The sequence below is a fragment of the Eutrema salsugineum genome, unplaced genomic scaffold, assembly GCF_000478725.1.
Source record: "Eutrema salsugineum unplaced genomic scaffold, Eutsalg1_0 scaffold_14, whole genome shotgun sequence".
Classification (NCBI taxonomy): domain Eukaryota; kingdom Viridiplantae; phylum Streptophyta; class Magnoliopsida; order Brassicales; family Brassicaceae; genus Eutrema; species Eutrema salsugineum.
Window position 1 is genome coordinate 6,267,440 of NW_006256877.1, and position 23,848 is coordinate 6,291,287.

General features: G+C 32.7%; 4 protein-coding genes across 5 annotated transcripts; 2 read left to right on the forward strand and 2 right to left on the reverse strand.

Annotated features, from left to right (window-relative positions):
* Positions 1–1,214: 1,214 nt before the first annotated feature.
* On the reverse strand, positions 1,215–2,044 carry LOC112088431. The gene is made up of 2 exons (XM_024158711.1): positions 2,000–2,044; positions 1,215–1,823 (listed from the first exon to the last, which is right to left on the reverse strand). Exons 1-2 carry the CDS (start codon positions 2,042–2,044, stop codon positions 1,215–1,217), a joined length of 654 nt encoding a protein of 217 aa, XP_024014479.1.
* Positions 2,045–10,570: 8,526 nt separating this feature from the next.
* Positions 10,571–12,193, forward strand: LOC18022563 (E3 ubiquitin-protein ligase SINA-like 7). The gene is made up of 4 exons (XM_006405758.2): positions 10,571–10,708; positions 11,248–11,875; positions 11,971–12,047; positions 12,143–12,193. The coding sequence occupies exons 1-4, from the start codon at positions 10,571–10,573 to the stop codon at positions 12,191–12,193; spliced, it is 894 nt and encodes a 297-aa protein (XP_006405821.2).
* Positions 12,194–13,003: 810 nt separating this feature from the next.
* Positions 13,004–13,901, forward strand: LOC18022564 (heavy metal-associated isoprenylated plant protein 34). The gene is made up of 3 exons (XM_006405759.1): positions 13,004–13,033; positions 13,113–13,188; positions 13,270–13,901. The coding sequence occupies exons 1-3, from the start codon at positions 13,004–13,006 to the stop codon at positions 13,899–13,901; spliced, it is 738 nt and encodes a 245-aa protein (XP_006405822.1).
* Positions 13,902–14,585: 684 nt separating this feature from the next.
* Positions 14,586–18,039, reverse strand: LOC18022565 (pyridoxal kinase). 2 transcript variants are annotated; one of them, XM_006405760.2, is made up of 13 exons: positions 17,941–18,039; positions 17,762–17,858; positions 16,961–17,054; positions 16,731–16,835; positions 16,549–16,632; positions 16,267–16,340; positions 16,094–16,158; positions 15,757–15,820; positions 15,505–15,570; positions 15,342–15,398; positions 15,174–15,218; positions 15,025–15,078; positions 14,586–14,907 (listed from the first exon to the last, which is right to left on the reverse strand). In XM_006405760.2, exons 2-13 carry the CDS (start codon positions 17,840–17,842, stop codon positions 14,767–14,769), a joined length of 930 nt encoding a protein of 309 aa, XP_006405823.1. In that variant the 5' UTR covers positions 17,843–17,858; positions 17,941–18,039; the 3' UTR covers positions 14,586–14,766. The 2 variants fall into 2 exon arrangements, with proteins under 2 accessions (XP_006405823.1, XP_024014737.1); XM_024158969.1 differs by having other exon boundaries at positions 18,012–18,030.
* Between the last annotated feature and the right edge of the window lie 5,809 nt (positions 18,040–23,848).

Sequence of the window (23,848 nt, forward strand, 5' to 3'; positions counted from 1 at the left end):
AACGTATTCTAACATGATTTTCCACGTTTCAAGACGGAGTTTGGAGACTTAGGAGTAAAAATGGCGAAAAGTGCAAAAAAAAAAAAATTGGAACGATTCAGCCAGCTAAAACGATCCAACCAGAAATTGCGAACATTTTCCAGCACGACCTATTCTGTAAGGCACGATCGATCTATGCTGAAACGATCGTTCCAGATATTTTACATTGATCGTTCCACCTCCCTAGAGAAGAAGAAAATTTTGATTTTTCCTGTTTCAGCCCAAATTCTTCTGATTTCGGCCCTGGACGATTTTTCCTGTTTCGGCCCTTTTGCATTTCTATTTATTGATAAAAAAATAATAATAATAATAAATTATATTAATATAATTTTTATTTTTTTATTAATAAAATAGAAATCCAAAAGGGTTCAGAAATCTTCTCAGAGATGTAGAGTCAGAGATTCGTCTCCCTAATCTTACAAATTGCCAAAAGCTCAAAAGTCTCAATAGAATAGAAAACGTGTCCAAAAAAGTGATAAAATATGTTAAAATAGGTCTGCAGTCGTCCAGGGCCGAAATCAGAAGAATTTGAGCCGAAACATGAAAAATCGAAATTTCCTTCTTCTCTGGGGAGGTGGAACGATCGATCTGAAATATCTGGAACGATCGTTCCAATCGTTCCAACATAGATCGATCGTGCCTTACAGAATTGGTCGTGCTGAAAAATGTTCACAATTTCTAGCTGGATCGTTCTAGCTGCCCGGATCGTTCCAATTTTTTTTTTTTTGCACTTTTGCTGTTTTTGCTCCTAAGACTCCAAACTCCGTCCAGAAACATTTTCTGACCTGAAATGACTCTAAAAAGACTAAAAGACTCGAAAAACACTGGAAAAGTCAGGTTAGAATGCGTTAAAAACGCAACACATCACTGTCATATCATTTGATGATGACAAATTTGAATTTTTTTCCTATATAATTTTATGCTCTTTTTCGAGATTTTAATATTCCATATCATGATAACTTTTTAAAAAACTTCTCATTGTAAAAATATATCTATCAACAATTGAGCTTTATCCATAAAATTGATCATGTTTTTTTTGATAAAATGTGAATATATTACCAAAAGGAACACGCGTTTAATTACAATGCTTTAGACAAAACCAGCAGCTTCAGGCCCAAAAAAAAAATAAAAGCCATAAAAACTAGGGCGGGAACAATATTACAAGATGCAGATGATCAGGCGTGGGTGAACCATTGAGAGAGAAGCTTCTCGCAGCCTCGTTTCCGGAGGCGGGCAAGAAGAGAGTCTCTCACGGTTTGGTCGATTTTCCTGAAAAGAGCCTCCACCGTTAAGGAAACCTGTGTGTGGATCCTGTTGTTGCGCTCATGCCAAAGGAGATAGATTATTGCCTGGGCAGCCAGACATTTCAGGGTTCTAGAGAACGATCTGGTTGGCGTCCTCATCCACTGGAGAAGAGTTAGCCAAGTAGTTAATATTGAGGGAGTAGCCTCAAAACGCTGTAGAACTCTGTCCCAGACCTGGAGCGAGAAAGGGCAGGCGAGGAAGATGTGGTGACGTGCTTCCGGAGAAAGGTTGCAGAGGACACAAACCTCAGAGACGTTGACTCCCCATTGTATCATCCGATCCTTGGTTGGTAGCCTGTTCAAGTTTGCAGTCCAGAAGTGGAAGGCATGACGTGGAGTAGCATGCTTGAACCAGACCGTTTTGAACCAGGTAACCATGGGAGCACTCGGCCTTAGGAAATCCCAGGTGCACTTAGTCGAGAATTGGTGGCGACGGGAACCTTCAATTCCCCATGAAAAGACATCAGGTCCGTTGCTTGTCTGTGGTGGGACAGTGGAAATGAGAGTATTTCGCAGGTCTCTAATTTCCAAGCTCCTCGATCTCGCATTAGGAAGGCGCCAGGTTCCGTCAGCAGCGACCGCATGAGAAACACGCGCGCCGATGGGAATACCAAGTTTCCGGGGCCCCGCATGGCCAATGTAGTCAATTAACGGACCAAGAGCCAACCAGTTGTCACACCAGTAGCTCGCAGAGCATCCATCGCCAATTTCGCAGCCAATCAGAAGCTTGGCGAGAGGTCGGAGGCCAAACGCAGGTTGAGATGTTTATCTTCAAAATTGATCATGTTGATTATAATCGTTGTTTATCTTCTTCTTAATTTCAATCGTATGGATGTTGTTGGAGATAAATTTGATTCTTCCTATGTGGACGAATCACGTGCTAGCATGTGGTATCCATGGCTTTTTTGCAGGTACAACCCCCCCCCCCCGGGCCAAATTAGGGCTGATATTAGGCCTCCGGCCCAATACGGCCTAAGCTTATAGCACCAGGCCTCGAATCCAGTTGGATTCGGGAGATCAGGCATGATTGGCCACCTTTTCCTTGGATTACTCGTGCCTGATAGCGCAGGCCACGTTGTAAGAACAAGGAAGTCAGGAACTGAGTGGTCAGAAGGAGTAGAGTTCACATTCTTTATGTCCTAGACCTAAGCTCAGTGATCCGAAAGATCGGGATATAAAGAAGAGTGGCCCGCACAGGTACCCGGAGAGCGAAGTCATTAACTCCCGACAGTCCAGTCTCAGTATCGAGGGATCCGGGCCATGTATGAATAATCCATTTGGGCGGGAATACTATTCAAATTTCCTTCGAATCGACAATAGTAATATGCCTTGGTCTGATTTGATTGCTCATATTTTTACAAACCCGCAGAAGTGGCATTTAATGCGTTTCCTTGTGTGTGTCAGGTGAAAACGACTTTTCGCAGGAGCCAGGGGAAAAAGTAGAGGTTCAGTAAAGAGTTATACCACATCTGAGCTGCCGACCCAACTCGTACACTGAGAGTGAAATAGACACGCCAAGAGACGGTCTCGTTGCAGGCAGAACGCACTAATGAAAGTTGGTGAGACCATCAGAGGAATGATGCCATCACACGATTCGAGTCCAGTCAAGTCAGGTCATGGGCCGATCCACCTTAACCACAATCTATGGGCCAACCCAGTATACTAATCAGAGTCAGGTAATTCCTTATAAATACATTATTCTTCCCAACGGGGAGGGGGTTCACATTCTTAAGCTATTTTAAATCTCACGATATCTCTCTAGATACTTGTGGTTCTTAAGCTCAGGCATCCTACACGATTCAAACCATTTCTCCGATCATCTTTTTGATCATCTCTATTCAGTTCACCTCCAGGGCGGTTCATAAACTGTGGAGCTTCTTCACTCTCAGACTTTTCTTCTCTCTCTTTTCACTGCAAAAACCCCATTCACACTCAAAGATCCGAGTAGATTGTGCCTTTCTCAAGGACTCTCGATCCACCTTCCTTCACAAAGTTTTCCGATCTCTTTCTGCTCTCCGACAGCTATATTGTGGTTTTTGTTGAGCTGTTTTCTGACTTGAGCATCAGAGTGCCTTCGGAAAACACACCCCCATCGTGTTTTTTGGGCCCTGACATATTTTCTGTTTTGGAGGAGACTTGCCCCAGTGGTGGACTAAAAATCCTTGTATATGTTTAGGTACATTGTTACATTAATTGTAAACTATTAACTAAATAAAAATGTTTTTTAATTTCTTTGTATAGTTTCATTCATTTTTGTATTTTTTAATTTTTGAAAATTATATTTATTTATTTTTTTATAATAGTAGTTATTTTTCAAAAATTTTTATTATATATATAATTATTTATAAATATTTTAAATAATTAAAATATTTAAAATATTTTATTTCTTCTGCGATTTCGCAGAAGCTCGAGACCTAATATATATATAAAAGTTAATATATCTATATTTTCTAATTTAAATGAAAAAGAGGACATTCAATTTTTTTTTTGTTATTTGATTCATGACAATTTTTTTTCTTTCAGAATTCAAGCTTTACTGGATATAAAACTATAAGAGGAGAAAGATTAAATCAACTTTTTTTAGATATGCAATCAATAAATTTAGTCCCAATTGGTGTTTTCTATTTTATTTGGTACACACTTTCATGAATATATATATATATATATATGTTAAAGAACATTAATAATATAGTTTTCAAGTTGTATTTTCTAATATTCATTTGGCACAAAAAGTTTTAAAAAACATAATTACATTTTTTAAGATTATTTTATTTTAAATAGAAAAAAAACGAGTTGATGAGGTAGCATTTGGTTGGAAGGACTCAATATTCTATAAATCTCTCTTTAGTCTTTCATTGTCACACTGAAGTTTGAACCCTCTTTGTTAGAAAATATGAAACTCTCAAGTTGTCGGAGGATAATGTTATTCTTGTTGGGTTAGACCTTCTGTATTGATGAGATGATGAGTCTAGATTATCGCTTTGTGGATAAGCAAACATTGCAAAGCTTCAACGATTTAGAAATTGAAGAGGAACTTCAAGTCAACAACAAACCTGCTGCTAAAATCTTTAAAGTCAGTTTTAATTTCAGGATAAACATTTTTTTAGCCTACCTATTAATCAACTTTATTTGTAGAAATGAATGCAAATTCTTACGGATGCTAGACGCATAGTCATATGAAGTGAAAAAAAATCTTCTAATCTCTTTTGTTTCTGGATGCTAGACTATTCATGGTGATACATATGGATGTGTCGATTTTTATTAAAAAAAACCAGCGTCTGACCATCCGTCGATGGAAAATCATATATTCCATTACGAGGTATGTATTGTATTGTTTCTGTTTACTGTTTTATTTTATAACAACTTGTAACCATTTATTTTTGCTTTATATTATTTTGAAATTTTCAATTTGCTATGCATTATTTTTGTTGTCAACTCTTTATGCGTAGTTTCTTATATTTAACTATCTCTATGAGACTAAATTAGTATTTGCAAATGCATTGTAGAACAAAAATTTAGAGATATTTTATACTCCTCTGTCCCATAACATAAGATGTTGAAGACTATTTTTGTTTCAGTTTATAAGATGTTTAGAAGTTTGTATGCAAGTTTGAATGTAATTTGATACTTTTAAGTCTTTAAATTATATTCTGTAATTTTTTCAAGATTAGCTGAATTACATATGTTTTTTAACTAATAATTAAATTATGTTTTGTTTTAAAAACTCTTATATATTTTGGAACAGAGAGAATAACCTTGCTTGGCGTTGGCTTTTATGGCTGTTAAACCAATTTTACAGTTTAAAAAGTTATATTTTTGCCAAACACACTTTTATTTCATTGATTACTTTTAAAGTTTTAAAAGCCAAACTTTTGATATTGGTCATTAATTCTAAAAACTAAGTGGGAGAGTAGCTTTTAGAAAAAACTCTAACAAAAATAAATATATTTAATATCTTTATCTATTTATTCTCCTCCCAGAATTATTCAAATAATTTTATAGATATATATATAAATAATTCCAAATTAAATTTAATTGATTAAATCTTAAAAAAAATTTTGCTTTCTTTTGAGATTCATTTCTTAAAGTAAAAATTTAAAATTTTGTAAATGAAAAGTTAGCAGTTAATTTCTACAGTTTTTAAGATCTATTTATACCAAACATTTTTTTTTAATTTTTTAAGTAACAGCAAAAGTTTTTACAGCAAAAATTTTTAAAGTTAAAAATCTACAGTAAAAATTAGAAATAAAAGTTCTTACCAAGCAGGCCAGTGTTATTTATTAATCTCTGCTTATTCACAGAAAACTAATACGACAAATAGAGAGAAAATTAAATATATGTAAACTCGATCATTATTTCAATCACTAATACAAAATTTATTTACTTGTCATTGTAGACGCTTGAGACATCATCTCTGAAGGGTTCAAGATCAAGAAAAAATAATAAGAAATTTGGTTACTTGTGGGAAAATGGTATTGGGTGTCTTATCGGTACCGTATCAATCAATCTAATGCTAAAACTGACCAACATCATGAAAGTATTTGATTCTTTTTTATTTTTCCAAACAATTTTGATAGTGATTAGTTTTCTGTGTCCCGTACCAAAGAAGGACAAGGCAAAACTTACAATGGAGCATCAATGATCATTACTAATAACGATCCTAAAGTTAGATCTGAGAAACAGTTCAGCTCTTCTTTTTTTTTTTTTTCTGTTGACGTCAAACAGCTCAGGTCTTCTCGTATGCACGTTCAGATTAAAGAAGAATTTATGCAAACTGGTTGGACTGTAAGTTTATTGTCATATCTTATAATCGATTCGAGTTATGCTTCTTGTGGCCTACATAATAAAAAAAAATTCATGATAAGTATATATCTTTATAACTATTTAAAAATGAAAATACATAAGCAAACTTTCAAAGTTTTTGTTCAAAACTTAGAGCATCTGAATCTATGAATCTCTCAAAAAAGTCTTTCAACAAAGAAATGTTAGTATTTTCTTAGAATTATTTTTATTAATTTTTAATTTAAAAAGATAATTGAACTATGAAACTTTTATTAATAAAGTTGAGCCGATTTTAAAATTTCAAAGATTTTTGACTATTTTAAAAAATTAAGCAATAATTTTTTTTTAATCAGTCTTACGATGAAAAATTAGAGAATTGCCTAGAAACGCCACCTAATACCTAGTTGCGGCGGTCATCTATTGCCTAGCGCATAGGTGGCCAACTAACCAGCTAAGTGGCCGATTTTTTTTAACATAGATTAATAGTACTCATTTCATCCTCTCCTTTTTTTTTAGATTTAAAGATTACTACATCGCTACTTTAAATTTCTAATAATAGCACAATTTCAAAATCTAAAGACTAAAAAGTTTTTCCTAAAAAGGAAAAATTGAACTCGTAATGAAGAATAAGGCATCCAAACATTGGGTTCGAATGGTGACGGCGTATTTGATTGTGCGAGAAAAACGATTTTAGAGTGCGGTACGGTTCAACTGCGATACGTGCAGGAGAAATATATTTACGGAAAAAGTACATTAGTAGAATAAGCGGTATAAAATAATATTTAATTAATAAAAATATAAGATGCGATAAACATAAACTAATTATTTTTAATATTTGGAATTATCAAAACATCCATTGCTTATAAAAATGCATAAAAAGATAAGATTTTTAAAAGATTTTGGTTTCAATTTTTTTATAAACAAAAACAAAAACAAAAACCACAATTGAAACACACCAAAAATACAACTTTTCAAAACCGCATAATTTTAATCACTTTATGGACCGTATTTAACACTATCTAAAAATTTTAATATAATTTTGTAACAAACTGAAAAACGCTGTATATGTATCATAATATGATGAATGGAAGCAAAATAGCGGTTTTGCAAAAACCGTACCGCATTTTATTGCCATTATCTCTTATATTTAGATTTAAATGTATTCCGTGTAAACAAATATTTTCACATAATTATTTGTGTTATTTTCGAATTTTAAATTTGTGGTGATAACTAATGTTTGTGCTATTTTAAAGTATTTCTCTACTTTTGTAAAGACATTTACCATAAATATGTTTACATTTTGAGGTTCATCCAAACTTGTATTCGGACTGGAAAATAAGGAATTTTGTGTATACGAAAGTATGTTTATTATTATCTATGTATGTCCAACTATATTATTAACTATTGCATCATAATTTTTTTAATTTTTATAGATGTACGTTAGCCATAACGATTTATATTTAATGTTACAGTCAAGTAAAACTCAATGTTATAACAACATGTGTCCATCTGGGATCGTATGTGTCCATTCTGATTTTCCTTTTGATGTTGTTCACGAATCCTCTTGTGTTCGTTGTTCTGAAGAAATTATATACAGTATATATGCCTTACTCAAGGTTTGCTAATTATTAGTATCTTGTTTTTGTCTAAGTTTACAAGATTCTTTTTTTAATTAATCTATACGTTTATAACTAAATAAGCTTATACATAATACTAATAATCTGTTTTTGTTTTGATGTAACTATTGATCAAATGACAAGGGATTTTTTGGTAACTGGTGGTTCGAGTTTATGGGGGAAAAAATCGAGTTTTGGCCAGCAAGTAGATTTCCACAGAGCTTGGTCAACGATGTCGAGTGGAGAGGGGATGTATATAATGCATCTATGCCAAGTCCTCAAATGTGAAACGGTTATTTTCCGGTACAGCATCCATTTTACGATGCAATTATCGATAATAACTATAGTCGACGAGAATTTAAAATAAATGATTGGATAAAGAACACAGAACCGTTCTCAGATAATACTCGTGATTATAGAGTCGAAGATGACATATATTCCCAATTTGGGTCCAAATTGATGGTACATTTGGAGGTCCTGAGAATCTAAAAGAGAGAAGATAATTTTGTTTTAAAAAAAAAAAATAATAAATAAACTGTTCACCTTCGTTGTTTTTAATTTGTTTGGTGTTTGTGTATGTGTATATATCGCCAACATCTTCTACACGAGAAAACATGGCAAAAGAAGATGTGATTTCACTAGTCATATATTCCATCATTACTTATGAAGATATTACAAATGGCAAAAGCAAATGTGCTTATTAAACTACTTGATCATGAGGGCATGCATAGTCTTTTTTATATATAAGTGATAAAATTTATTTACTCTCCATATGAAATTGTAAGTGCATATATTCTCAGATAGTAGAACTCAGCTATAGTTAGAGCCATGCATGCTTTTGTGAAATCCAAGGCCAATGAAAAAACTGAAACATTTTTTTAAAAAGTTGTAGTAATAATGATGGTGTCAAAATGAGATAAAGAATCTCGTAACAATTAAAAATTTCAACAAAAAATAGTAGTTATTTTTTTCATCTAATAATATAACATCAAATTCTAGATTTTTTCAAAAATCGTTAATCAAAGGAAAATTGCATCAAATAACCAACAAAAAAATTATAATTAACTATATAACCATATTTTTAATATGGTTAGACTATTCTGTATATTTTATATAATATGACAATGTTTACCCTTAACCAATCACAACCACTTATCTCTTCCCTTTTTCATATTTCTTTCTCTTCTTTACTTTATTTTTTTTATTTCCTTCTTATCTCTTTGAATCTTTAAATATAAAATTAATTTAAATTTGTGATATCACTAGAAAAAATATAGATTTTTCCAGGTATATTCTATAGTTTGAATTTTTATAAACGGACAAATTGTTTTTAAAAAAATATATATATACATCTAAGGAATAACAAAAAAATCTTATATACATGGACACTATAATGGAATAGTATTGAAGACATTCTATATTTTAATGTATATATAGAACGTCTATTTTTTGTAATTTTATTTCTGACAACAAATTAGATAAAAATGACAATATGTATAGAATATCTATATGAAATATCTCACTATATTTTTTCCTTTATAGTATTCATCTCTTTTCCCCGTCTATTATACTTATCAAATACTATTATATAATTTTTTTGTAACCAATATTATCTGTAATTTGTATTTCAAAATTTGATATGTAATATAGTTTAAAAAGTAGTCTATATAAAACGCATAGATTGTCTACACTAACTTACGTATATTATATTCTACGTGCGACAAAGTTTTCTCTAGACCACTATATTTAAATAAAACGTTTATTTTTTTATTGAAAGGCAATCTTGAAGTTGTATAAAATCATCTATATATTTTGTATAGAACGTTTATGTTGTATAAAAGTTCTATTTTGTATAAAACATTCTATGATAGTTTGCCTTAAATATTTATAAGAGCATTTTTGTCCTAATAGCATTCAAAGTGTTACTTGCTTAATTATGACAATTGCATGAATATTTTCTTTTCTGGTTATCAAAATTAGTTATTAATTTAATTATCCGTTAATCAAATGATATAATAGTTTTCAACTTATTTATTTGTTGATATCAAGCAAAGTCTACAAAAAAACAATTTTCAAATTATTTACAGAATTTCAATGATTTTATTATAGTCTGAAAGTAACTACACTATAATGTGTACGAAAATTTCGAATAAATAGATTTAAAATTGAGTTTTTTTTCTTGTAGTATTTTATAATTTTCCAATTTTTCTATGTAGTTCTAGTTATTCAGCCTTAAATATTTTTTTTCTTTTTGCAACTGGTAAACTCGTTACATTTCGGTCTTAATTTGTTTTATTAAACTTAATTTTATTTCAATTTATTCAATCTTATTTGCTTAGAGTAGACTGCTTCTCTGACATGAAATTAAAATATACATATATGTTACTCTTTTTTCGACGCCGGATATCTCCATATCAATAGATAGATAGTCATCATGAATCATTATTACTCTTTTTTCGACGGCGGATATCTCCATATCAATCGCAGGATATCCAGTATTTCATTGAGACAGATAGTCATCATGAATCACTATACTGCACATAATAATTAATCTAATCTATTATCCCAAAACAAAAAAAAAACATTTACGTATGGTTACTTTAATTGACAAATGGCAATACATTATAAGTCATTTAACAATTTTACGTATGGTTTAACTTGTTTCTTCCCAGCATTACTCTTCGAGATCCCTACTTCCCTCCAAAGTTATGTTGTATGCGTTGGGAATCGGAATCTATTGGAGATTAAAAAACACAATATTAAGCGTTTAGCTTTATAAACCGATTCCATTTCAGTTTCAGTTCCATATTCAAAGTAAACCTTATTGATATGGTGAGTGCTTCTTCAAATAGTCATTCGCTAAAGAAACAACGGCTAGAGGATGAAACTCGATGTGCTACCTTGCTGGATCGAACTGTTCTTGACTGTCCAATTTGCTGGGAGCCATTGGTCATTCCCATCTTTCAGGTTAGATTGTGTTTTATCGGTTTTATTCAGATTCATTTTGTTGGACTAAACTATGGACTGATAAGATTAATACTGATGTTAACCATGGTCATTTCACTTGTGGTCGTTTTTGTTACAGATCTTAGAAATTTTGGTAGGTGTTAAAGATTTAGTTTAATAATTCTCTCTTCTTCATAATTTTTTTTTTAACTTTATGGCTGATTTGAGATTATATAGCTCAAAAACAATTTAGAGTAATTTACCTAGAATGTTTTTCATATTCTTCTTCTTGTAATTTTTTTGTTTGCCATATTCTTGTAATTTGATAGCTGCATGTTGAGGAAATTTTGTAAGCAATTATTTATGTTTATTCTTATGTGATTCTTATGTGATTACATCCGATTTTCAATTTAATCTTTTCTTTTTCTTCATGTTCATCCTATTAGAAGTTTGATAGCTGCAGGTTTAGATGTTTTTATAAGCTTTGATTTGTGCTTACTCATGTAACTACATCCGATTTGATATGTTTTCTTTTTTAACTCTTTGGTTGTGAATTTCAGTGTGATAATGGCCATTTAGCATGCCATACTTGCTTTCCAAAACTCAAAAATAAATGTCCTGTATGTGCTATCCCCATTGGTAACAATCGTAACAGAGCAATGGAGAAAGTTCTTGAATCAACTATTGTCCCATGCCCAAACACTCAGTTAGGTTGCACCGAGAATGTTCCTTACGGGAGAGAATCAAATCACGAGAAGGACTACTGCAAATTCTCTCTATGTTCTTGCCCTGATGAAACCAATGAATGCAATTACACCGGCTATTACGATGACACTTGGCTTCACTATCTTGCTTGCCATTTATTAAACCCCTATTGTTTCTTCGCTTTTGGTCTACCCAGTGAGGTGCAGATGCACATAAGTGAAAAGATTCTGGTTCGTTCGACACTTGAAGAGAAGGTTTTGTTTGTGGTGCAGTGTTTTAGGGAGCCAAATGGTGTTTATGTAACTGTGAAATGTATTGCACCATTGGCTCCAGAAGTAAGGAAGTACTCATATCGAATCTCTTACACGTCCAACGGACACACTCATACTCATGAATCGGCAGAGATGAAGAGGATTCGTAAAGTGAGTTTCCAAATCCCTCAAGAGAAGAACTTCTTGTTTATTTCAAACAGTGTATTGCGAGGTGAAAAAGTGTTGAACATGGAGATTTGCATATCGGAAGTCGGACAAAGGGTAATATAATTTTCTTCTTACTTCTGGTTCTTGGACTACTTGTAGGTTCTGGTTTTGATATGGTTTTAGATGAGAACGCTGTTGGTTTTAGTGTGTTCCTACTGTTTGTTGCTGCTGACTTGGTGTGGTTTTTCATTCATTGTTGCTGCTAGTTTTGGTTCTTGCTTGGTATGGATTGGTATCTGATTGTTTTTCTTGATAGTTTCCTTGGTTCCAGGCTGGTTCATCATCTCAAATGGCACACTCTCCACCAACAGAAACAAGCTAGGAATGCTCATTCGATAAAGTTGGAGACTATGTTTAGCTTATGTCTTTTGACTATATGTATTTTGGGTAATATCGAATGAGAAACATTGTCTTTTGTCTTTTGAATGTATGTGTTTGACTTGAAGTGTAAAACTCAAACTTGTAGAAGCTATTATGAAAGCCATTTTGGTCTTTTTGTGGCTATGTTTAAGTTAAATGCAATCTTCTCTTATGAATTCTCCAATTTCCTCAATATTTGGAGCTGTTTCAGTATTTGTTCAAAACGGATCAAGAAAAAGAGTCACATTTCGTTTGTGCTGGTGGATTCCAACAACATAATTAATGATGCCACGAAGACATAGACTAGAGTTTGTAGGTAATAATCAAAGCTATGCTTGATTAAGAAGTTATAACTAAAAACAGAAAAGAAAAAAAAAAAAAAAAAACTCTGACTACGTATCATTGATTTCAACTTTGCAGTGCCAGTTTTTCTTAAAAGTGGTGGTCCTTCTTCTTCCATTTTTAGTATTTAATCTTTTCTTAAATTCTCACATTGAGATTTTGACACTTAAAAGCCATGAACGTTGACCAACAGAAACTCTCTCTTCCTCACAAGAAATTGGTGTGTAGTACTCTGACACTCACCTTCTCAAAAAGCTGACAAGATCGAGATTTCTCTGTGGCCACCAGAATCTTTGTCTCTCTCCATATTTTATGTATACATGTATCTATATCTCTTCCTTCTCTTTTTATACCAAACTTTTGTTTTTCTTTAGAGTCCAAAGACATAAGAGAAAGAAGCTAAAGGAAAGATCAAATGGAGAAATCAAGAATGCCAAGAAACGTATATGAAACTTTAAAGGTACTCCTCTGTTTGCCTTGAAGACCCAAATATTGTTCTGTTTCAAATCTTTTTTAATTTTGTGCTTTTTATGTAACAGACATATTTCCTCAAGGTTAACATCAACTGCCAAGGATGTAAAAATAGAGTGAAGAAAACACTTAGAAAAGTTGAAGGTGAGATCTTAAGATTTATCTTGTCTGTTGGTTCAATAACTGTCTCTTATGTGTTCGTTTTCCATGGTTCTTTGGTTTCAGGTGTTTACTCTGTTGACATAGACACAGATCAGCAAGCAGTGATCGTTAGAGGGAACTTAGATCCAGAGATTTTGGTCAAGAAGTTGAACAGAAGAGGAAAGCATGCAGAGCTCTTGTTCTTCAGCCTTAACCATAAGGACCAGTTTGGTAATCATCAACCTGGTCTTAACCATGACAACAGAAGCTTGAGGAACACACAATACAATTTTGGAAGCAATCACTTGAACAATGTCCCAAGTTATGAAAGGCAGAGTCTTAATCATCCTAGTGACGAAGAGATGATGATGATGATGATGGCGAACAACATGAAGCCTGTGATGATGAACGATGCTGATTACTTTCAGATGAGCAATTCACCTGAAGATTTCCAAGAGATATTTGGTGAAGTACCACGAAGACACAACTATGAAGAGATGAATCAAAATCTGATGAGGGACATGGAGCTTGGATATTCTAACGCATACCCTGCAGCAGAAACAATGAATATGCAGGTTGGAGGAAGATCAGATAATATAATGATGATGAATGAGAGAGGTTTCCGAGGTCAGATGATGAATGGTGCATCTCCAAATCCTCCGTTTATCAATCAGGAACAATTCAGCTCAAGGCAACTTAATGGGTTTTACTACTGATTGAAGAAGTTAGTAACGTTAGCTTAACTAGCGATATGTGTCATTACTTGGTTTTACTTCAAGCATAATAGACTATTAGTATAGCTATTTTGTTTCAGTGTTGGTTAAGTGTGGGGAAGAACAAACCCTGTTACTACATTAGCTAAAAACCATACTCTAGTGGTAACAATCTCAAATCTAAATCATAAGCAGACAGGTCAACTGAGTCAATGTTCCTATATCATCATATTCTCTTAACAACACCAATTATTGCAATTCCTATGGCTATGGCCTACGGGTCTTATTTTGTTCGTTGGTCTAGTGGGAACATCAAAGAAAAGGGTTCCTCTGGTAAGACTTAGTGCAAATGTAGCTTCTCTGCTATCTTGTTATGCAAAAGTTACCACATTCAATGTCCGTGAATCATGAAAACAAGTTTTCTGTTGTCACAAGTAATCAGGCAAAAGATTGTCAGATCTACTAAGCAATTTTAAGAAGGATAAGTGGAAGCAGAACAGAGGAGAAGCTTGTAGAGTTAGATGGTGATTTGCTTCCACGGCAGGACTTGGATGGATCATTACTTAAAGCTATGTGCTCTTTTGTTCAGAGGCAATGTTGTGATAATAACCACGTGAATCCGCAGAACAGGGTTGCAAGAAATTGCACACAAAGAAGATATTGCAAACAAAGACAGAAGAGCAGAACTAGAATCAAGGCAAGAATGCATATCATTGTATCCTCTTACTCTAAAGTCTGAACTGTTTATATGCACAAAAGAATCGTGCAACATAATCATTGTATCCCCATTACAGAGATCTCAACTAACTTACCCCCCATTTCTATGTTTTCTTATTTTAAATAGAATATTGTTACATTTTCACCTTCTTCAGCTGTATCTCTCAGCTTTCAGTTCGACATTTGGTTTGCGAATCTCATCCTGGCTTTGTATTAATCTAATCTCCAAACTGCTTGAGGTGGGATCATACCCAGCTCGTTTGTAATCATCAAGTGTCCTTCGCAGAAGGACCTGCTCACCATAACAGAGAGTTATTCAATCCTTAGTTTCAGTAACAATAAGCACACACAAAAAACAAACAGTACAGAAGCTACTATATAGTAGCTTTTTACAAGCTTAGAAGCTTACCTGCAACGTTGAAACTGCAAGCTCGGCTGCCTTGTCAAGATTGTCAGGGTATTTCTGGATATTACAATTATAAAACAAGAAACGTCAAAACGTATATGGAAGATCGATAGAGATTATTTAGCTTTCATATGAAAATGAAGAGGCATTACATTACTCCAGCCGAGTAGAAGTGCAGTCATGAGATCTCCTGTTCCCTGCAAGTGGTGTTTAAGAAAGTGAATCAACTTCAGCATTTCAAATCTGTCGGAACCACTGGAACAAAACTTAAGCTAGTTTAATGATAATATATGAATGTGTTGAGGCAATGAAGTGCATACCGTAAAATACGCAGGAATTTTGTGTATTAAAATCTTGAATTGCTCAGGCTTTAGACCCTGAGGTTTAAACAATAAGATCAGTTTACTCGAAAGCCACTCTTCTTTTTTCTTAATTAAAAGATACCAAGGTTGCCAAAAGCTGGATGTTGTTACAGAAATCTACCTTCTCTTTCTGATGGCTTCCAATAAGCAATAGAATGCCTCCTATAGTAATGCTAGTGATCACCACCTGCCAAACATTAAAATCATCGATTTTTATAGAAACAACGAAGCTAATCTTTCACGCTATGCAAAGAAGCTTCTCAACCCTTTAAAGATGGATATAACCAGCACTAAGTTATATGGAAACCTATTTAGGAAGGGTCTGTTGAATGGAATTAGTAGAGAAACGACTTTGAAAGTTTATGAAACAAACCTTTGAAGGACCAGCTGCATGAAGAATCGCACAAGCTTCCCTGCCATCTTCCTCAGAATTTATCCTGTAATGTTCTAAAAACATGATGTTTTCGAGGCAGGACAAGAGAAAAAAATCTAGAGTAGGGAATCCTCCAAGTCTTGTAATAAGATAATGATCAGGTAACTCAATCAAAAAGCTAAAACATCATTATCATGAAAGCATGAACGTCATAGGTGCATAAACTGATGAAAGGCACAAACTAGAGATCCATCATCCATGACAACCACTTCAAACACAATCCCATTCATGATAGCTCGTGAGCTAAAGAAAGCAAGTTTTGCGTCTAATCAAGTACCTTAGTCCTGTTAATTTTTCTGCCTCAAACTGGTTAGGAGTCAACATAGAAGCCAGGGGAACAACCTAAATAGAAAAATTGCGCTCAACTAAGAAAAGGGTCATACATAAACAGCGTTATCAACTGATCAAACTAAAAGTACACAACCACTTATTTCTTTGAGTCGCGTTTACCTTTTCACGATAAACCTGTACCAACTCTTCAGGCACATACAACTTCCCTTCATCACCCATCACCGGATCACATACTAAACAAGAATAGACTAACATTAGCGTAATACTACCACTTAAGAATGATGGTCACATAACGAATACTGCATTCCAGCACTCCAGTTTTCAAACACTACAGAGATAGAGCCTAACTATATCTTTGTTCCGATACATCCTAGTTATCCAGAACATAGAAAAATATAATGAACAACAAAGAGAAACAATATGGTATCACAAAGCACTCACCATACGTAAGATTCGGGTTTACAGAGCGAAGCTTATTGATAACCTCCAAAATAGTATTCAGAAATGACACTGATCCAATATAACCTGGATTTTAAAAACATAATTAATAAAAGGGCTAAACATAAAGCTGTGCTGCTTTGAGGCTGGTGTTCATAGTGAGCTGAAAATTGTTAGTTTGTTACCTGTTAATAAATGAGTGTAGAACAATAAATCGTTCGATTCAAGACCTTCAATCAAATCCCACAACTGTTCACCATTCAAAACCTGTCCTTTGAATGTAGGATACCCTGGAAAAAATGTTTTTAGAATAGCCAAAATCAGTAGATTCTCATACACCTACGATGAGACGTAATCCTGAAGTTTTTCAATCAATTGTTAAAAATTTCTCACAGGCTCTATACATTAATCTTACCTGTATGGTTTGAGAACTGTACTGAGTTTATTGGATCTACATCATACCCCAACAATTGAAGAGGAAAGACAGCTGATTTGTTACCAACATAGCCCTAAGAAAAGCAAAAATACATAAAACAACCATATTCACTCTTAGAGAAAGTTCCTGACTTTAGTTGCTAAGGATAAATACGAGATCATCACCCTCACAAATTGGTAATTAAAGGAACAGAGTATATACTAGTTCTACACATCATGCTCTTCCCTTCAATTAAACAAATTTTAAGACATTTTTTTTCAAGTCTAAAGGTAGAATCTTAAATCTTGTAATAAACATATTCAAGGTGAATCAGCACACCATATTATTGACTCAAATGCAGAAGGAAACAACAAATTTTTATGTAATCCTGACTTTAGTTGCTAACGATAAACACGAGATCATCATCTTCACTAATCGGTAATTAAAGAAACAGAGTATACAATATTTCTACAAATCAAGTTCTTCCCTTAAACTAAGCAAATTCTAACCTTTACTATTAAACAAATCCTAAACTTTTTTGTCAAGTCTAAACGTAGAATCTTAAAGCTTGTAATGAACATATTCAAGGTGAATCAGCACACGATCTTATTGATTAAGGAAATAACAAAATTTTATGTAAAAAATAACAACAAAAAAAACCCATAAAAATCAAGCAAGCAGATTTTTATATACAAGGAAAAGATCAAAACTTTCTCAAGAATTTTAATCCAAATCGTTATACAAAGAAAAATTCCAGAAATAAGGGATATAAAAGTCTGATAAAGGAAAAAAGGAAAAAACCTGAACAGTGTGAGATTGGATACTAAGAACTCGACCAGTATCTGAAGGAAGAGCGAGCGAGAGAACAGGAGGCGTCGTCATTCTCGAATTTCTCGATCTTCACCAATCAAATTAAACAATACCTCAATTGGAATTTAAATAAACATAAAAAAAACGAAAAGTTGATATCTAAGATTAACCTGAGATTTGGAAATTGGTTACGATATCTAAGATGTGGTGGTTGTCAGAGAGAAAGGCATAAAGAGCTGACCTTTAAGATAGAGCGTCTTCTGTTGACCAGCGGGAAGTCGGAACTACAAGACTTGTAAGAAATCTGTGTTTAAAACCGGGTCAAACCGGCTAGTTGAACCGGTTTAGTAAGAACCAGATGATTATTCGGTTTTAGACTTTGGAGTACCACAACACAGTTTAATAAAATTACTTCTAGATCTCATCGATCTTAGGTTTTTTTAAGTACATCTTTATGATCAAAATATGAATATTATTAGATACGAAAAATCTGAACTGGCTAGAAGTTTTGATTTTGCTGAAGACTACATGTATAAAGATGCATTTTTATTTCTGATCAAAAGGTTCTTTTAAACCCGAGACCAAAACATGTGCCACTCGATTTTGCGACCGGAAAAATTTGATATATTTCAAGTCGAATTAATGATATTTGGTAATAAGCTTTGAATAAGTTGTAGACAAGAGTATTGCAACTTCAAACACTTATCTTTTGTATCATATATAGTGTGATTGGTAATTCTCCAAGTTTTCTACCATCCAAAGAAGTTACCAATCAATAATATATTTTTCCTTAGGGACACGAGAAGGCAAAAAATAACATATTTACACTTAGCTATTTTATATTAATTCTTAACACTTTGTCGAGTTGGAACATCAAAATCTCGTCGACCTAACTGTTTGATGAAAACAGTAAGAATCTCGTACTAAGAAACATGGGATTGTCGGTTAGGTTCAAACTGTATTTTATCCCCAATAGGCAATAGATCACCATCGACTTTAATATGCTCAAAAAGAAGGATAATGGCTGCCTCGAATTCTATGGGCTGAACTCGATAAACCAAAAGAAAACTTTCAAAGCTAACCACCAAAAAAAGAAAACTCAGAAAAACAAGAGAAAATCTCAAAATATTTCGATAAAACGTGAATGATCAATACATGAGAGTCTGGCCCTTTATATAGGGGTGAAAAAAAAGTGCAAAAGACATAAAAAAAAATTAAATGAAAGCATTAAACTAGTTGAATGACCACTCGGCTCCCTTGACTGATTTTTTGACTCCTTATCGCGAGTGATCCTTCAGCTCCCTTGTAACGGCTAGTGAACTTACTACGGACAATGAGTGGTGTAACCCTTAACCTCATTAAAATCCCATCCAGTAAACCCAGTGGGACAAACCCGGATACAAGGAAAAAGAGTATTAATTCCCTAAATGTATTTAACTCCTTAAGATTACTTGATAAACACATATATGTCAAAATTTGAATTTTTTTTTTTTGTTTAGAAAAGTGTTTGACTTTATGAGATGGTAAGCCATATCATTCTCTTCATCTAAATCCCCCATGAACCTCAGAAAATATTGATTATAAGATTTAAGGGTTACATTTCGTCGTAAATTCGATGGTATTTTACGACGAATTTACGACGAATCACACCCATTCGTCGTAAAGTCGTCGTAATATAAACCACATATCTACAAGTTCTTTAATCTTATACTACAAAAACTTATATAACACATCAGCTTACTCATGAAAATGCACCAAAAAACCATTCTATAAGTTGGGAAAGCGAAACCCTATAGGGTTTAGGATTTGCAGTTTACGACGAATTTACGACGATTATTTGGAAATCGTCGTAAATTCGTCGTAATAGTCAACATATGTCCAAGTCACAGGCCATAATGAATATTGCCTACCAGACATACCAAATGGATTAAACCCGTCAGTGCAAAGACCAAGATAAACATTTCGCTTAGACCTAGCAAAGTCTGGATGTACGGTGTTAAAATGTTTCCAAGATTTCCCGTCAGACGGGTGAGTCATTTTGCCATCTGTTTGTGAATGTTCTGCATGCCATCTCATCGACGCAGCTGTCCGTTCAGATTGATATAGTCTTTTTAACCTATCAGTGATAGGAAGATACCACATTTTTGGTAAGGAATCTTCTTACGCCCAGCAATTTGCGGTCTATATCTTGGCTTTTGGCAGAAACGACATTCTTCAAGCTTCTCATCATCTCTCCAAAAAAGCATACAATTATCAACACAAACATCAATCATCTCAGAAGGCAACCCAAGACTAAAAACCAGCTTCTGAATTTCATAATACGTTTCAGCAGCCAAATTATCATCTGGCAAATACTCTTTAATAAGATCTGCCCAATCGTTCATGCAAACTTCAGATAGATTGTGATCAGTTTTTATTGTCATCATCCGAGCTGCCAATGATAATTTTGATAAAATTCCCTACATCCCTCGTAAAGAGGCTGTTTTGCTGCGTTTAACATATCATAAAAGCGTTTCGCATCTGCATTGGGCTCCTCAACAGTATCAGCATGTGTTTCATGAAATGCATCAGTAAGCATTTCATGCATCCTATCATGATCTTCAACCTGAACTTGACTACTTTGATAATCATTTGACGCTTCAAAATCCCCATGTTCTTGATGATTACTACTACTCCGTGCAGCCATCTGACCACTACTTTGACCATATCTCTCTTCATGCTGATTCCAAATAAAGTATTGGGGCATGAACACTCTATTCAATAAATGCTGCCAAACAGTTTGTCAATAGGAATATGTTTCCTATTTTTTCATTTTACACAAGGACAATACATTTTGCCGCTTTCAATTACAGTTTGCATAAGGCCGGCCTGGTACATGAATATTTCCAATCCGTTTTGAAGTCTTCAGTTAACGACCCATCACTATTTTTGGGCGTATACATCCACTTTCGTAGATCGTATATAGACATTTCAAAAACAAATAAGTGACTTTTTGTTTTTGAAATTTGATATAAATTTCAACTACTAAAAATTTTACTTAAACATTCAAAGACTCAAAAAATTTGTGTCTTTATATGTTTTTTTGGGTTGATGGAATAATGAGAGAAGAAAGGGTATATATAGATTTTTTGTTTGGTTACCAACATATTACCATTGCATATTTACATCAAATTTACGTCGAAATAAAATTTACATTATATTTACATCGATATTACGTCACTTACAAGATAGAGGACAATTCGTCGTATTATCGATGTAAATTTACGACAACATTACGACGAAATAAAATTCGTTCTTTATTCGTCGTAATGTCGTCGTAACTTTACGACGATTTTACGAAGGAATTTTTTTACGTCGAATTTACGACAAAATTTTTGGACGTCGTAAATTTACGACGACCATAAATCATCGTAAATAATTCGTTGGAAAAGCCCCTCTTTCTTGTAGTGCTACACCGTCCGAGTAGGTCAGAAGCGTTACGGCTTGGTCACTTGGTGTAGCGTCCGAGTTCTTGACCCATAGATCAGAACATAACCTCCAAATGGTAATTGATAGCTTCTTGGCTCGTGACCGTGTTGTTGGCCCACTTGGAATGATCAGGTCATCATTCAAGTCTTGTCCCTTGTCCCGTGTTCCGTCCATGTCCCTTGTTCCGTCCAGATGGTCGGCCTCATGGTCATCACTTGGGTCCATGCTCGTATCATTACTAACTACTAAGAATAACCAACTAGACAGTAAACGTGTAATAGGTTAACAAAGGGAAAACAGAAAGTGCAACTTTCCAACAATCAAGGCAAACCTATTGCATCAACTAAGAAATTATGTGATGATCATGAAGCCTAAGGCATGTTTAGCTTTTGGCTCATGTTGATTTGACATGTATATTTTTAGGTTTTTATTGGTGACACTCCAAAAGAGATATTTAAAATAACAAAAATTGAAAACCGCTATGTTCCTAATCAAATATTTTTTTTAACACAAATGCGTTTTATTTTTTAAACAGAACACGGTTTTACCTATTGAATAAAAACAAAGAATCACACCCTTAAAACTGAATGGAGTCATTTCCCAGTAGTTTTTATTGAAAACCGCACTTGGATAAATTTATTTTAAATATATTATTTTTAAATTACTAAACCTAAACTCTAAAAACTATACATACCCCATATATTGTTGTTTTGTTCTATCATATGCTATATTAACATACATATGTTAACAAGTATTGGTTTTGAATCAAAAGATTTTATATATATATATATTTTTTTTTTTTGAAAAAATGAAACAAATAAAATAAAATAAACTATTGACAAAAAAATAATTTGTATTAATTAAATATTTCAAGTATTAATTATGATTACATTTTTAAAAACTTGATTGAACAGAAAATAATGAGATACCTTTAAAGTAATATATATATATATATATATATATATACATGTTTTAAAAAAATTTTACTCTAAATAAATTTAGATATTTAAGGTTTATAAATAATAAAAATGTTTCTTTATTAACAGTAAACAAATAATTAATTTTATATATATTAATTATATTATATTTATGCTATTTAGACATTAATGTGTACCGCAAATCAGTTTTTTTACCAATTAAACAACAGTTATTATATACCACCCACATTTGTTCTACATATTTTTTCTCACACGTATCACAGTTGAACCGTACCACACTATTAAACCTCTTTTTCTGCATAGCTAAAAACATTGTCACCATTCAAACCCTTAATCTATTACTGATTTTGATATTAATAAAACAATACTTAATTTTAGTATGTTATAAATGGCTAATTATTGACAAACTTGGTGTTGGCTTGCTATTAAATTTTATACACTTAAATAACTTGGCTTATTTTACTAATTATTTATACATGGCACACAGAAGAAAAAAAAAAGATTTGGCACACAAAGGCAATTCGGTAGATTTTATTAAGTCACTACACTTATTTTTCAAGTACAATTATATTTTTTCTAAGTATTTTGTTTTCAATTATTATTATCCAACACATTTGAGATCATAAATAATTTGAAGAGTTTCATATTCAAACTGATAACGAGATATTGGATTTATTAGTGGTTGAAAAAAAAAAATCTTGATTAGGGGAAAATTATACAGGATTTCAAATAACTGTGTCAAAAACTTTATCAAGAGTGCATAACATGCTTAACATGTGTCCACTCATGTTTTCAGTAAAATATGCTCACCTACCCAATGTATCAATATCTACTAGTTTATTAGGCTAATTAAGCCTACAATAAAACATGCTTAACTAACTACCTAAAACTATTTAACCTTTTTAAGTAACTGTATCAGATATAAAATAGTTACAAAATAATAAATAACTAGATTCTAAACCCGTGCGTCCGCACGCGAATTTTTTGTTTTTTTTCCTAATATAATTTGTATTTATTTTTTTGTTTAGATATAAGTTTTTTTTATTATTTATTTATTTTCTTAAATCAAAAATATTTATTTTCAATTTCTCAAATATGAAAAAATAATAAGAATGAGATGTGTTAAGTTTTTCATCATCCTAGTGTCAAACTATTTTTTGCAGGACATTTTGTTATCATGTTTTATCTTTAAATAGTATAGATTTGTATATTAGTAGATTTAGAATATGAGTTAATTAAGTATATTTCGATCTAATATTAATTATAAATTTTGTTATTATGTGATTTTAATTATGTAAATTTAATTATATAATTTTAATTATGTGGATTTACATATAAATAATTTATATATCTATGAATTAGCTAATCAATCAGTTTAGTTGCCTTAAATCATTTTTTAATATTTTATATGTTTTTAAAAACTAACTTGTATAAGAATGTAATTATAAATGCATAACCCTAACCTGTTCTATCATATTATTATTATATAAAAATATTTACTAATATTGAATTTAGGTCGATTTGATTACGATAAAATATAATAAGATATTCAAGTACCATTTGTGTTATTATAAAAATAGATATATCTATAAATTGGCTAACTTGTTCATTTAATTACCTCAAATTATCTTAATATCTTACATGTTTTAACAAACTAACCCGTATAAGACCT